Source organism: Sphaerodactylus townsendi, linkage group LG02 (assembly GCF_021028975.2).
Source record: "Sphaerodactylus townsendi isolate TG3544 linkage group LG02, MPM_Stown_v2.3, whole genome shotgun sequence".
Taxonomy (NCBI): domain Eukaryota; kingdom Metazoa; phylum Chordata; class Lepidosauria; order Squamata; family Sphaerodactylidae; genus Sphaerodactylus; species Sphaerodactylus townsendi.
The window spans coordinates 100,436,519-100,453,032 of record NC_059426.1 but is presented as its reverse complement, the minus strand read 5'-3'; the positions used below and the strand labels follow the sequence as shown (position 1 = coordinate 100,453,032).

The 16,514-nt window shown below is 38.9% G+C and overlaps 1 protein-coding gene and 1 long non-coding RNA gene across 2 annotated transcripts in view; one reads left to right on the top strand and one right to left on the bottom strand.

The window, feature by feature from the left end:
- Window positions 1-6,111: 6,111 nt before the first annotated feature.
- On the bottom strand, window positions 6,112-15,218 carry LOC125426673 (small VCP interacting protein). The gene is made up of 4 exons (XM_048485273.1): window positions 15,064-15,218; window positions 11,730-11,780; window positions 10,267-10,383; window positions 6,112-8,751 (listed from the first exon to the last, which is right to left on the bottom strand). The coding sequence occupies exons 1-4, from the start codon at window positions 15,124-15,126 to the stop codon at window positions 8,737-8,739; spliced, it is 246 nt and encodes an 81-aa protein (XP_048341230.1). The 5' UTR covers window positions 15,127-15,218; the 3' UTR covers window positions 6,112-8,736.
- LOC125426674 overlaps window positions 14,547-16,514 on the top strand; it is a 41,978-nt gene continuing 40,010 nt past the window's right edge. Inside the window, exon 1 of the long non-coding RNA XR_007243559.1 lies at window positions 14,547-14,926. This is a non-coding gene — a long non-coding RNA (uncharacterized LOC125426674). The remainder of the gene's footprint in view (window positions 14,927-16,514) is intronic.

The window sequence follows — 16,514 nt, the reverse complement described above, 5'->3', positions numbered from 1 at the left end:
CTTAAAGTATTTTTATCCCAACACTAGCGGGGCCCAGCCACACGTTGCTGTGGCTTATTGTGGTGAAATGGGAAATGAACAGTAGCAGCAAATCAATTGCAGAGGCAGCAGTACGTGCTCATGCAAACACGCAGCCTGATATTGTACGATGTCATTGATGTGTGTGCCCGCATTCCTTGGGGGGGGGGGATGGAAAGGCACCTCTCTAGGCTGGCTGGTAATGATCCTTTACCTGGGAGTAAGTTTGGTTGGTTGCAATGGGTGTAGCTTCTGAGGAAACCCTCTGAGGGGCGCGACGCAGCCATGCAAAGTATGTCACAGTTGCTTTACTGAGCTTACTCCTGAGTAATACATGCCTGGTTTTCTTAACTGTAACCACAGTATTCAGGGAATCTATGGTGCCTGGCCCCTCCCTCCCGTCCCTTGCATGTCGCCCCTCGCTCTCTTCCCTCCCTCACTTCTCTTCCCTTGCATGCCACCCCTCCCCCTCCCCCTCCCTCTCCCTCCCTTCCCTTTCCCTCCGCTAGGGTGGGTGGGTCATATCAAGATGCTGGGCCCCCTGCCTCCCCTCCCTTGAATGCCACCCCTCACTGTCTCCCCTATCTCACTTCTCTTCCCTTGCATGCCTCCCCCTCCGTCCCTTTCCTCTCCCTCCCTCTCTTCCCTTGCATGCCACCCCTCCCTCTCCCTTGTGTATATGTGTGTGTATGTATTTCACTTCCACTCGAGTAACTGCCTATGTACTGTTTTCACTGCTCATATCTGGCCATCTGAGCGAACATTCTAAGCTGCACGAACATTTTAAGGTTGACAGTTACACACAGGCAGCTGCATGTCCTTCACCATGGAGCACCAGGAAAAGGGCGTTTTATGTGGGCCAGGTGTGAAATTTCAGGTATGTGAACATCTAAAAACACTCTCACCTGGCTGACTATAGTGGCTGAGAATTTTCAGAGGAATTGGCCCAGCAGTTACTGAGTTATACTACCACTAACAAATACACTGTTAGTTTTTTATATAGAGAGAATGATCCAAACAATGCTCAAAGTTTTGCATATAAAATGCCATCAAGGCATACAATCAGACATTAATTAAGAACAAATTAACAGGCTAAAGTATCTGTTAATCACAAAGCCCTTAGCAGCCTGAACCACTAGTGGCTAACACTGTGTTCTCAAATAAATAATTGAAAAGCTACATGGGATATAACTATTTTACAAGGTTTTCTAGAGACTATAAAGGTAAGGCACTTTTCTGATGTATTCTGGTAAAAAAAATTCAGAGGGTCAGTAATAAGAACCCCTGAGCAGGCTTAAGAAGAATGGACAGCCCTGAGCACAAAGCAAAAATGAATGAGAGAAGTACTGCAGGATCAAAGTAGGTGCGAGGCTAGAAACATTAAAACCTTAAAGTGGAGTAAGGAAAATGAGCACGTGGACTAGATAGTTCAAAATCATCCCACCTCTCAATCTAGATGAAGGGAGTGGGGAGATTAAATTCTGACACCACTAGCACTATTTTCCTGTGCTGATCTGCATCTCCAAATTGCTTTCCTGTGCGGATCTGGATCCCCAAATTTCTAAAAAGCAATAAAAAAAAACAACAGCAGAAATCCTTTTTTTTTTTTTTTTTTTTTAGAAAATAGTTTTTATTGAATTTTAAAACATTTTACATATTACATTCAGTCGTTTCAACACTTGGGCATCCAACATAGTCCGTTTTTGTCTATAAAAATTAACTTTTGACCTTCACTTTTGGTCAAATATTGACCCATGTACTTAACATATGTTATAACTAATAAACAAGCCGCTAATATATTTCCCCTTCTCAAGGGTTCGTTTTCACCCTCATTTAAATTTCTTGGTTATTTACTTTGAATTGTTCCCTTCCTCCCCCTTAATTGACTCCGTCTAATAAATTAACGTTCCAGGTCAAGTTCAGTGGGAATTATCCCAGTTATTTTTATTCTTTTCTTCCTTTCCCTTATTTTATTTTTAATTTTTCTCTCCTTTAATCATCTTGCTCTGACTCTCAAAGTTTTTCTGAGAAATATTGCCATCTCTCTACTGGTTCTTTCTCCTGCCTCCCCTATTCTTAATTCTATATCTTCAGGCAAAAACATCTTTAATTATATACGAATAACATTCTTTTACAAAATAATATAGACATCTTTAGTACAAATCTCCATTTTATGCTTTATCTCTCATTTACTCTTATTTCTTATCGTAACTCTTGTAATTATTCTTAATCTATTTAATCTTAAACTCTATAGACCCTATATATATAGTGCAATCTTCTCATTGTTTGCCTTGTTTGTTTGTTGTCTCTCTTCGTCATTTTCTTTGCTTTCCTTTAAATACAAAAGAGTCAGGTTTATCAGATAAGACAGGTAACATCGACCAGGTATTTATAATTACATATTTAGATTACTTTTTCAGTTTTTCAATTTAACATTTTCTCTAGATAATCAACATATAATTTCCATGTTTTTTAAAATTTTTCTGGGTTATCCTTTAACATGCAGGTTAATTTATCCGCCTCCATTACTTGATACAATCTTCTATTCCAGTCTTCCACGTTGGGGGGATGTGGTTCTTTCCTGAATTTTTTGCAATTTCCATTCTTGCTGTAGTGATTAAATACATGAACAGGTTGTTATTTACGTTCTATTGTTTTATTGTTTTAAATAAACCCAGGAGAAAAAATTTCTGCTTTCCTTTGTAATTTGGTTTAAAATTACTTCAATGGGAGCTAATTATCTCTTCCCAATATTTTTTTTATTATTTCACATTCCCACCACATATGTAGCGTTCCCGTTTTCTTTTGCACCTCAACATTTGTGAGTTGTTCATACTTTTCATTTTATGCAATTTTAACTGGAGTATAGTACCAGCGATGGGTATATTTTTGTGAGAATTTTCATTAGGTCCATTGCTAGCGATAAATTTAGCATTATTCCTCCACATTTTTTCCATTCATCTGTTATGTTTCTTCCTGCTCCTGTGCCCAAATTATCATGTTATCACTTATGTTCTCTTGTTCTGTTTATAGTTTAACAACAAATTATATATTTTGAATTATTTTCTTATTGTCATCTAACAGCTCGCTCTTTCAAACTCATTCTTTTTTATCTGAAAACCTCTTTCTGAATCTTTTTTATATGTTTCTTTTAATTGAATGTAGTGGAACCATTGGCATTTTTTCCTTGAATTGTTATCTCTTCTCTGTCTTTCAAGTTAATTGTTGAATTTTCCATTTTAATAAATCCTTATGCGTTCCCATTTATCTGTATTGCTTTGAATTCCTTTGTTTTAAGGATTCTATTCTGGAGATCCATAGTGGGGTCTTTTTCATTAAAACCAATTTTTATATCTTAGCCCTTATCCTGGCTAGTGCTTTTCTAATCAAGTGTGTATTAAAGTTGTTAAAAGGTTTTATTAGTTCTATGGGAAATAAAAGTGCCAGCCTCTATATAGATTATATCCTCTAAATGTAGAGTAGATTGGTGTTTTTTTTAATTCTATCCATTCTTTCATCCCATTAACTGCACATGCTTAGTAATATAGTTTCAGATCTGGAGATACAAAACCCTCCATAGAGTTTTTTTTGATCATTTGTAAATGTTAATTCTGTTTCTTTTACCGTTCCATATGAATTTGTGATTATTGTTTTCCACTTCTGGAATATTTGTCCGATAATATTACTGGTAAGAGTTCTGGTAATAATACATTAGTTTAGGGCTTACGTTATTCTTAATTACTGCAATTCTCCCCAGATAATGACAAGAATAGCCCTTCCATATCTAAGTCTTTTGCTGAATTTTCTGCCAAGTTTTTCCCATGGATTATCTTCAAATAGGATTTGTTGTTCTTAGTTCTTAATTCTATGCAAATATTTTACCTTGTTCACTACTTCAAAGAGCCTGATCTTTTCTTGAAATTTTCTGCTTCTTTATGTTTTACATTTTAATAACAGTGTTTTAGTTTTTTTTCTGTGATTGATTTTAATCCTGCCAATTTACCAAATTGTTCTATAATATCATTTACTCTAATAATTTTTCTATGGGGTTTTCTATGACCAGTATCAGGTCGTCATGTACTTATTCATTTGTAAGTTTGATCTTTCACTACCAATCCTTTCATTCTTTTCCTTATCTAATCTATTAGTAGAGTATGTCTAGATATAAGATAAATAACAGTGGGGATAGTGGACAACCTTGTCTTACCTTTGGTTGTTTAAATTGTTTGGACAGTTGATTATTTATTCTAATTTTTGTCTGTTTATGATATATTGGCACGTTGCTTCCCAGGAATGGTCCCTTCTATCCCTCTTTTTTTTAATCCTTTTATCATAAAAGCCAATTTACACTGTCAAAGCTTTGTATGCATCCAGGAACACTAAGCTATATGTTTAGTTGGGTTTTTTCTGCATCTTTCGATAATATTTAATACCGTTCTTATGTTATTTTTTGCTTGTCTGTTGGGTATGAATCCTGTCTGGTTCTCATTTATATATTTTCCTACATATTTCTTTAATCTTTCACTTAGAATTTTTGTGAAAATTTTGTAATCTAAATTAATTAGAGAGATTGGTCTGTATTTACTTGCCTCCAAGATTTCTCCTTCTTCTTTTGGTATTAGTGTTATTTCTGTCTCTAACCAAGATTTTGGTAATGCTTTTCCTTTCATTATGTTATTAAAAATTGTTTCTAATTTTGGTGCTAGAATTGTTTGTAATTGTTGGTAATATATTTCTGTAAGATTATCTGGTCCTGGGGATTTGTCTAAAAAAAACAACAGCAGAAATCCTAATCATGGATGTCTCACACTGTTTAGTTTATCCATCAGGACAATGGAAATTAGTGCTCAGAAGACAAAGATGTATAGAAGTCTGGATAAATTCTCTGTTGTGACAGTGCTGCTGGACAATTTGCTGGTCACAGATTGAAAGGAACCTAGGCATTAACCCCTCTCCATCACATATGGCACTGGACTGGACAGCTCTTTGAACACAACTGCACCAGAAAAATTTTGTGTCTGTGATACACCTCTGAAGATGCCAGCCACAGATGCAGGTGAAACGTTAGGAACAAGATCCACCAGTCTGGGAACTTGATTTAAGAGGTTAGTAAAATGCTCTAGATTGACATTCTCAGTATTAGTAATACTTTTTTCTTATGAAGAATGCAGTCAGCAGAATGGAGAAAGTATATTCTATCCAGCAGCAGAGGCAAAGTGGGCAGCTGCCCAGGGCACCACCTTGTGGTGGGCGACAAAAAATGCAGGTTCGTTTGTGTGGGATTTTGTATTTTCAGTGTTTTTTCTGTTTTTGGCCTGCAGGGGGCGCAGATTTAGGCTAGCAGCACCAAAATTTCAGGGATTTTTTGGGAGACGCTCCTGATGATATGACCATGGTTTGGTGAGGTTTGGTTTAGGGCAGGGGTAGGGAACCTGCGGCTCTCCAGATGTTCAGGAACTACAATTCCCATCAGCCCCTACCAGCATGGCCAATTGGCCATGCTGACAGAGGCTGATGGGAATTGTAGTTCCTGAACATCTGGAGAGCCGCAGGTTCCCTACCCCTGGTTTAGGGAGTCCAAAGTTATGGACTCCCAAAGGGAGTGCCCCAATCCCTCATTGTTTCCAATGGGAGCTAATAGGAGATGGGGCTACACCTTGAGGGTCCATAACTTTGGACCCCCTGAACCAAACTTCACCAAACCTTTATCGGAAAGACAAGTCAAGAAACCAACTAGTTTAAGCTATGAAATGCCAGCCACTGGTATATCATGAACTGCATAAGGAAATAGGACATCTAGGTGCTGAAAGGTCTTCAGTTTAACAAAATAACTTTTTTGGGGGGCCTAACGTGAAACAGGACATTGACTATCAAATCACAACTATTTACACCTGTATCAGGCAAAAGTAACCATGCCAGTTGGACAGAGATCCACTTAATAACATAATCAATTCAGAACCTTTGTGTCCACTGATCCCTTGCATTTAGATATGTGCAAGGGAGAATATGAATACGTATGAGTTCCGGTGGATCATTTTTCAAGGTTTTTCCAGGCTTCTCCTACAACCAAGTCTGAAAGGACAGCAGCAGACAAAATATTCAATGATTTTATTCTGGGGGTTTGGTTTTCACAATCATGACTAAGATGAAGAATTTTAAAAACATATTTTCAAAAGAATACAGCAATACTGCAATATTGGTTCTTCCCAGAAAACTCCATATCATCCCAAAGGTAATGGTCAAATGAAGCCAATGAATCAGATACTGCTGGCTGTGTTATGAACTTTGTCAGAGAAAAAAACTATATGCAACATGAAGCCACAGGTTTCCCTACCCGTACTCTTTACTTGTTTGGAAGATTTCCATGTTTATTCATAGACACTGCATTTAGGCTTTCAATAGGCCCAGCATCTTCATCAGGAGACCATAATTCATATGTAAAGAGATGGAAAGATCAAAGAAGCATAGGCACTAGCATGAAAATGTTCTTTATCTTCTGCTTTAAGGGGAGAACAGTTATGATTGCAGAGTGCATAGTGATTTTATTCTGACACCATTCCTTTTTCAAAGATTGGCAAAAGTAATAAAAGTATGGAAAACACACAACTTAATTCCCAAATTGGCACTTTAATTTCTTCTCTAAGCACTATCACATTGATGGATGCTGTGGATTACTGGAAATCTTGAAGTCCACTTGTTACCCCAGGATAACCAAATGGTATATTAGTACTACATCAGTTAAAAGCAGTAAGAACAGGTGCGATGCAAATGTAGCTCGGAACACAAATGCCCAGAATTATATAGTTTGAGGTATCAATATTTTACAACAAGGCCACATGCTTTTACACTGAATTATTAAAGTACACTACAGTGAACAAAAATAGAAGTAGGAACCAGACTCTCTCAGAAGTTATGATAGGACAAATTAATGTTACTAATGCATGAAAGAAAGGTTAAAATGTGCCAGTGGCAGTACTGTTACACCATGCCCATCTCTGCTACCTAATAACTGGCATTTTAATGCAAATAATTTTCCCCTAATATGCATTTTCTCTAAAAAGCCCAAACCAAAGTTTTAATTTCATAAATAAATTTAGCACAGTTTGTGAACTTTAAAGCAAACTTTAAGGAAAAGCATTTTAAGACAAGCATTATATTCTATAAGCCAGAAAACAAAGTACTTGTAGTCATATCATTCACACAGAACATTGAAAGGGAGAGTTTAAACTATTCTAGTTGAAACTGATTTTTACTGTTTGAATACAATATTTAATAATGGACATTTTGCTGTTTTTTGAAATTATCACTAACTTGTTTTAAGTAAAAGTATTGGAGACAAAGTGACTCCATGGCCCCCACCCCAAGAAAAAACTCAGCTTCAATTTGCACGCTGAATGGAATTTTTGCGGTGTGCCTGGAGCACATTTTCCACTAAACTGATTCATTTCAAGAAGCAAAGCTCTGCCACTGTGGGGGGCAATAAAGAGCCAACAGCCCATATAAACTTATCAGGGTCAAGTAAAGATAAAATGGTCTTTTCATTTTTTGGACTGTAAGCTGTTAGGCCTTCTCTCCTTATTTCCAAGAACTAGGCTGTGTGAATAGTCACACAATAATAATTGTTCTGAAAGACTAAATGTATTGATCAATGGAGGAGTTATCACGCACTTGAAATGGCTATCCAAATTACATTAGAGAATGAGATACTCACAGAGAGAATTGCACTCAGGTGTGTCCTTATTAGCTTAGTTGTATTTTTTAATGAACAACAACCATGGAGCCCCAAATATCATAAACATGAACATCCAAAAAGTTGAAAGAATAAACCATATAAATATATTTATCTTGGCATAAGTACATTGGATCATAATGCCTTGAAGCAATTTTAATAACCCTGCAGATTTGCAGAAACCCAACAGACCCCCAGGATTTATCAGATAAAACTGTCATGTTCATTTGTAGAGAGAAATCTCACCACAAAGTAGAAAATGATTTCCATACTGCCTTATTCTTACAAATACAGCTTTGTGTGGTACATCGGACGCATGACTGTGGATTAGTTTCTACTGTACAATTAACAGTCCCTTTCACATGGCTGTATTTTTCCCTACAGAGGTGTTATTTAAAAGAACAAATAACCAAAGACAGGCATTTCTCACCTCATGGCAACAATTCTTTTAAACATGGAAAATCATCCATGGGGACACAAAAGGTTTCATCTTCAAAATGTTTACTCTGAAGGAAGCCTACTGACTTAATTAATTCCGAAAAAATGAGGGGTGAGGATTGTGACTTCAATTTTATCAGAATGACACAGACAAAAGAACAGTTAAGTATCTAAAGAAGTTATTTAAAGCGGGATTATCCCCAGAATAATCAAGGTATGAACTTCTCCTTTATCATCATAACAGCCTCTTCCATGATCTGTCCCTCCAATATGTTAAGACATGCAATGTTATAGAATATGGCAGCATAACAAATAAACAACAGGTTTTGGCCATCTTTGCTGTACATTGTGAGGTTTTAGTTTGAAAAAAGAGATCCTTAGTACACATTTTCCATCTGTCCTGCCACAATGGCAAAGTACTGCTGAGTCTCCAGAGGCAAACAACAGCAAAAGCCAAACACATCGAACAAGTGTCGTTCAGCTGCAGGAACTGACAAGTTATTGGCAGTAGAACATTCATTCTGTCCTTCCCATCTGGAGCTGAACCAGAATTATCCAACTTGCCACTAGGAACAAAAAAGTCAGAGGTAAAACATTCACAATAATATTATGCAGACCTAGACATCCCCTAACCATCTTCAAAAGAGTCACTGATGTGGAACACCGTGCCATCTCATTCAGTATCTGAAAGAACAACTTCCACACTGAACAAGATTTCCCCATACACAAGCTATATGCAACACAAAACTAAGCATTCCTTAAAGACTTATATATAGCAACATTATATAGCAACATTAAAAAACCTGTGAGAGACCACTTCAGTTCTCCAAGACACTTGGCTGTTACCCTGTAGGTGAGCATTCTACAGCTAAGGAACTTCAGCTGAAGGCTCTGCAGGGAAATTTCTGAATCAGAATTCATCAGTCTTGACAAGAGCCAAATTGCATAACAAAGTAAAAGAGTTTGTGTTATCACTAACTGGAGTTGCTATGAGCGATGTGTATGTTTTTCATTTTTGCATGATCAAGCCTTTTAACCTGATGATCACAATGTTAAGTTTTCCTCACTTTGTGAACAAAGAAAATATTATTGAATGAGGATTCCATTCACTGTACATGATAAAATGAATGTTACCATTCAGGCTGTTAGGGAGTTTTGAAGAAAAGGTTACTTTGTGCTATTTTGTTTGGTATTAATAAAACATATGATTTTTGATTCTTCAATTTTACAACAAAAGCTAGTCTTCAAGGTGCCACAGGATTCTTCTTTTGTTTTTGGTACATATTACTTGATATTACAAAAGTCATGTTTTTTCAGGTTACATGAAATAAGGAGTAATTTTTTGCCTTTTGACACAAATCACACAAAGTATGCTAACACTTGTTTATCTGTCAACTTATAGCCCCTGATCAAGAGGAATTAGATGGATTCAGATAGCCACTTAAAAATGGGGTTCAATACTCTGAACTACCAGTTGCAAGGACTTCACAGAACTGGGTCTTCCTCCATCAGCCCATGATTCCTTAGAAACACCAAATGCTGAAGGTTGAGGATCGGCATGGGAAATACTACATAGAACAGGGACTAAAGAGAGGAGAGGGAATCAGGTGACCCCTCACCATGACCACTACCATTATGCTAGCAGACATAATATTCTGCTGAATTTTCTCCACTAATGAATCCCTTTCTTTGCTGCAGACTTGGTTTTGCATGGTACTTTTATCAATATTTATTTAGATTACCCCAATGATCCTCCAATAGTGAGCATCAGGCTTTTCAGGGGCAACAGGGGCTGCTGGGAAGACCCACCTTTTACTTGTGTTGAAAGTTCATAGGATCCAACTACATTTCTTTTTCTTAAATTGACCATATAAATGGATCCCATTTCTCTGGTTCACAAGCTGAGTAATCTGATTTTAAATGCATTAAACATCAATGAAATGTGACAAAAGCCTACAATACACATCGTTTTATACAGCTATGTATAAAACAAAAAGGCAAATGGCAGACAGAAAATCAGCAGAGCTTTTAAGAGACGCTAAGATTGTAAGAGCAATGAGGACATATGTTTTTAATCTTACTCTAAGCCCGCCTCCTTCTGGTCCTGGGGTTGCCGATTCAAGACGTTTTTCCATTTCTTCCTGTTTCCTTTTCTTTTGTTCCACAGAAGATGGATTCTTAATACCCCGAGAAGAGGCCTTTGGGAATAAAGTAGGCATAATGAACAAATTACAATGCAGTGGCCCATTTTCTCATCAAGCTTATTTTGTTGCTCGTTTTTAGAGGCTGCGAAGAAGAGTTGAAGGGAGGTGTTCTTACATATTGGTCATATTTAAGTTTTCTGGCTTTATAATTCAAGATCTTGGTCTAAGAACAAGGGATATTAAAGAAAGACAAGCAGCTAAACACAAGACTGGTTTCATTAGCTTCATGGCTTGCATTCAATTCATGTAGGGATATACAAACACATACAATTGCCATAATATTCATGTGTGAAAATAATGGAATGTAACCAGCATGCTTCTCATAATCATGAAGGCCTGGAATACCCTAGGGAGGAAGCCCATAAGAACAGAACCTTGTGATTTAAGTCTGATATGCAATTCCCCTTACAGCTCACCAATACAGCCCAGTACATCAAGCAAATGATGAATAAAATATGATACAGTGGATCAAGATACCCAGTCTACAGTGATAACATTTTCATCTTCATATTATGATAGAATACCCCCCAGAAACAGGTAATTCAGGAAATAACAAAAAGGGTTAAAATGCAGGATATTAAAATATTTTAATTAAATTAATCTGAAATCACTATAACCCACATTCTAACATGTTTTCTACCGAACATGTTTGCTAAATATTTCAAGGTGGAATATAATGATTAGGCCAACTAATTGTTTCAGCAACTCCTAATTAACCTTGCTCACTCATACTTTGCCTCATGATTTTTCCCATACATGCATTTCAGTGGCTCAGCAGCATGACTACACCCTGCCCTTCTATTCTCTTCAGCTCAACATGAATTAAATACGATAAAATACAATAAAAATCTCTAAAGGGGCAACACTACAAAAACCCACTGTAAGTAGCACATCATCTGAACAACATGGCAGGAAGGTGGTGCATAGATTTGGTCTTCAGCAGACAGATAAAGAATTCTACATCATATGGACGGTGCAGATATGTCTGCTGAATATTTATGTTCACAGTCTCCAGTTTCAACTCATCTGTGCTGCTGCAGCAAAAGCTACATTTGCAACTATAAAGAAGCCCTTTACGCAATTGCTACCTGTACTTCAGGGCTGTGTCCCCCACCCCCCGAATATTCAGAAACTCTTAATAATGTAAGTTTGATGCCGAACTCCATAACATACTTTAGAAAGCTCAATGTTGACAAAGTTAACTGTAATGTCATAATGATGTCTATTTTTCCACATACTTAAGTAATCTGACTTGCAGCAAAGAAGCATCACATTAATTATGCAAGAAGATATATCCAAGTAACTGGCATCTCTTTGTGCCAAGTGTGTGATTTCATTACCTCCATCTGCCTTTTTTCTGCAGCTTCTGCAAGTTGTCTTCTTTTAACTTCCTATAAAAATATGGAAGAGAACGATAAGAATGTTTATTTTAAATCCATTTCATTGGAAAAAATAGGGTTGGCACCCTAGCCTAGTCCATTAGTCAAATATTGTTAATTGACTATCTGCTATTTGATCATGTCAAGCATTTTATGAAGAAAAGAATTTCTCTGTGAAATTTGCCACTTACCTTTCCATGTCAGTATGATATCATCAGTTATTTGTTACAGGAAAAAAAACCTGAGTCCTTTAAAATGTGGTGTTGGAGTAGAGTTTTACAGATACCATAAACTGCCAAAAAGAGAAATAAGTAGATTCTTGCTCAATTAAGCCTAAACTCTCCCTATAAGCTGAAATAATCAAATGTGGGTTATAGTACTTTGATCATATTATGAGAAGACAAGACTCACTGGAATGGCAATAATGCCAGGAAAAGTTGAAAGCAGCAGGATAAGAGGAAGACACAACATAAGATAGATCAACTCAACCAAGGAAGCTACAGTCTCCCAGTCCTACTATGTCAGTCAGTGGCAGACCTAGCAGCATTGGCAAAGTATTTCTTATTGGCCACTTGCTATAACAGCAAGCCATCTCTAGAGAGGAAGAATTACTCACTACCTACTCAGAACTACTGCCCCCCCCCCCCCCATCCTTGCCAGTACTTAGCTTTACTTCTTTTAAGTTTCACATTCTTTTTTGGAGAGTTGAAACGTAAACTAATTCTGGTGTTCTTGGGCAACAGTTTAGCAAATAAAACATATTTACAGACATATTACTCAGCACTGTTAAAGCTACAATTATAGGTTTTTTAAATTTAATTTTACTGTTTTACAATCACTGGTTTGTATAATTAACATAAATATCAAATTTCTTGCTCAGTGAAATTAACGGTTTAAATGGTTTTCACAAATATGTGACCAAATCTTTTCAGACTGGCCAAAGGGCTAACTGTGTGTGTGGGGGGGGGGAGGGGGATCCAAATAGTTAGGAATGGAACCACATTTTCTACCTATCAGTTTAAGCCACAATTGGACACATTTTTCAGATCAAGCTTATATGCTTTTTCCATCTCTTAATTTTTCCAAATGCATAAAAACAATAACAGATGCTCTGTATTTCGTCAAATTATTTTATTTATTTCATTTATATCCAGTTATTCTCTCCAAAGGCAACCCAAAATAGCTGTATATCATATTCTTCTCCTTGTTTATTCTTGCAACAACTACCCTGTCAGGTAGGCTAGACTGAGAGAGTGACTGACCCAATGCTATCCAGCAAGCTTCCTTGGCAGAGTATAGATCTGAACTTGGACCTCCCAGATTGTAGTGTGACACTCTAACCACTATACAACACAGGCTCAGTGAGCTACACATATTACAGACTTGGTATAGTGCTGCAAGAGCAACAAAAAGATTATGTATGCAAAAGCTGAAAAGAACAAAGAAATCTTTCTTTGATGGCCTCATGCCCAGCATGATCAAAACACGCCACAGGGTCCTGCAAGTCAAGCTCAACATTTCTGTTGTCTTGGATTCATTCAAATATGTGGAGCCCTTAACATGCTCAGAAAATGACAGGATTTCTGTTTGGCTTACTGAAGTCATGGTTACTCTCATCGAGCTCTTGTCAAATACAGCTACTTAGAGCATCTGTGAAATTGAACTTTGAAACATTCCTTTTCCTATATGGAAAATGCCTCTAGGCTGCTCAGGATGCCATGCAGCTTGCAGAAATCAATTGTGCTGGATTACTGCATTGAGACCTATCAAAATAGTCACACATATTATGCCAATAATGACTTAAACTGAAAATGGTACATACTCAGTGGCTTGGCCATCAAGCCTTGCTAGGGCTGAACACAGATGGCTGTCTTTGCAGACAAGTGGGTTGGTGATTCTTGGAATTCTGAGCACATGAAACAATCTTAGTGTTCTGAAGTAAAGAATGACCAATGACAAAAAAGTAAAAAGTAAATGTAAAAGCACATGAGCACATGAAACAATCTTAGTGTTCTGAAGTAAAAGAATGACCAATGACAAAAAAAGAAGTAAAAGAATGACCAATGACAAAAAAAATGACAGATTTAGGAGACAATTGTTTGCAAAGAAAATAATCTTTACCAAATCAGCACTGAAATTTGATTTCTTCTCTGTGCTTTTCTACTAGAAACACAGCAACATTTTAATCACTTTAGATATATTTATCCAATTACTCATTGGACTGATTATCTTCTATTTTAAAAAAAAATCAGTACAAAAAATTCTGTTAAGACAGCAGTTGCATACCTTGGGACCTGAAGGCTTAGGCTCATTCCGCACATGCAAAATAATGCATTTTCAAACTGCTTTCAGTGCTCTTTGAAGCTGTGCGGAATGGCAAAATCCACTTGCAAACAGTTGTGAAAGTGGTTTGAAAACACATTATTTTGCCTGTGCGGAAGGGGCCTCAGAGTAGAAATCAAAACAGCAGACCTGTCACTTCTCAGTGAAAGGTATCCCTTCAAAACTAATTTAAAAGACACCAAAATCAAGACAAATTCATAGGAAGAAGGAAGAACCTATGCCAGTCATACCGGTTCACGGGTATCATCATCCTTTTTTCATTCTCTCCACAAACATAAAGCAAAACCTGGGCCAGGCCCTGAACACAATGCACAGAAGATTCCACTGTCAAAAACAGCAACAAATTGATTGAGCGGGAGCCAGCAGCGCAGAGCAGGGAAAACCCCCTCTGCCAGAGGGAGCAGGCGACTGCCTGCTCCATGGGGCAAAAAGGGAATGGCGGCGGCAGCCTGCCAGGTGCCGCTGGCTCTCGCATTGCGGGAGCCACAGCGTGGAGCAGGGAAAAACCCCTCTGCCCTACGGAGAAGGCAGACAGAGGGGAAAGGCGGTAGCAGCCTCCATGATGCTGCCGGCTCTCCCGCCGTGGGAGCCGGCTACGCCAAGCAGGAAAAAAACCCTCTGCCCCAAGGAGCAGGAAGCCCCAAGGAGTATAGGGGGGCCGGCAGCGGGGGCCTTCTGGGTGCCACCGGCTCTCGCTCCGCGGGAGCCGCCGAGCAGGGAAAAAACCCTCTGCCCATGGCGGCCTCTGCGTTTTCTGCCCCCCATGGGTCGCCGCTCCGCAGCCACCCCCACGCACATCATACCTGCAGGCTAAGGTAAGTGGTGGTGCGCGGGGCCCATGGGTGGTGCGGAAAACACACAGAGACCGCCCTGGGCGCAGGTTTGCCCAGCTACGCCTCTGGGCTCAGACTACTTGCCTCCAAATGCAAGCAGTGAAGGAGCTCGGACTCACCGGGTCCGGCGTCTCCACTACATCAGCGGCAGCTCCCCCCAAGCAAGGCAAGCAGAGCCCCATCCCGGTCCCGTTCGTTCAGCCCTGACATGGCAGCGCCCGCCAGGCAGCTACATTAAGCAAGCGCGTGCACTTTGACCACGGAGCCTCCGGTGCTGTGCTTCCGCAGAAGGGCTGGGCGCTAATAGCGCCACTTAGCGCTCTGGAGTAGGAACTTGAGGGTTGGTGGAAAACGGGAAAAGGGGAGAAGGAGTAAAGGGCGTGAGGAAAAATGTGATGGGCTTCTTATAGGAAACGTAGGGAGCGGAGCTAAAGTACAGCTCTAGACCGCAGTGGTATGTGATTGTATTATGTTCCTTCAGATTACGGACGGTAGATTCTCGTTTTGAATTTTATTTTGCATAAAAAGCCCTGTACGTGGCAGGGAATTGTATTTCCTTACTGTGATGCTTTTTTGTTTGCAGCCAGCATTTCACGTAGGGGAAGTTCCAAAACTGTAACTCTAGTGGTGGTGGAGCTGATTGATTACACAACTCTTCCACGTGCCGAGGCGGGGAGAACTGGATTCAGAATGTCATCCCTATTTTGTTGTGAACTGCACCTTCACGAAATCGATTTCATCGCTCAGTGTAACCTACTTCACAAGGCTCTAATTTGAGTCTTAAGTTGGGGGGGGGGCAGGGGGGGGCAGGGGGGGGGGCGGGGAGGATGCCCTGACTAGCTTGATCTCATCAGATCTCAGAACCTAAGCAGGGTTGACACCTCTGTTAGTATTTGGATAGGAGACTACCAGGGAAGACCAGAGTTGTCATGCAAGGGCAAACCACACCTGATCTTTAGGAAGCCTTTATGCCTCACTCAGAATGTAACAATGCTTTGCTTCAGACAGATCTGCACTTTTAAAATTAGTTTTTCTTCTGCAGTCCATCACATATATATTTCTCGGTCACCTCATAGAATCATGGAATCATTATTTCACCCGCATATAAAAAGGCTTGTGATATCAGAGTCATTATAAGCCAGCAATATTTTCACGATAAAGGGTGATTTTAAACGGATCCTCATGAATTCATATGATTTTTCCATTGGAATGAAATGAAATCACCATGAAACTATCAAGCATGTCTTAGTCTATAGGCAGCATCAAAACAATCACGCATGCCACACTCTGTGGCAACGCAATGGCAGAAAACCATGCTTGAAAAACATGGATCCTCATGATTTTTGCACTAACTAACCCCTAAAACACAATCACATCACAATGCAAGGCCTTAGACACATGTCTGCAGAAAACAATCACGCATCCCATGCTCCAAGGCGCCACAGTGGCGCAAAAACGTGCTTAAAAGTCGAGGATCCCCATGGATCCTCCTGATTTTTCAACTTGGTCACCCCAAAATCACTAGCACATTGTTACCGCCCAGGAAAATAGACAAAATATTTTCCTGAGT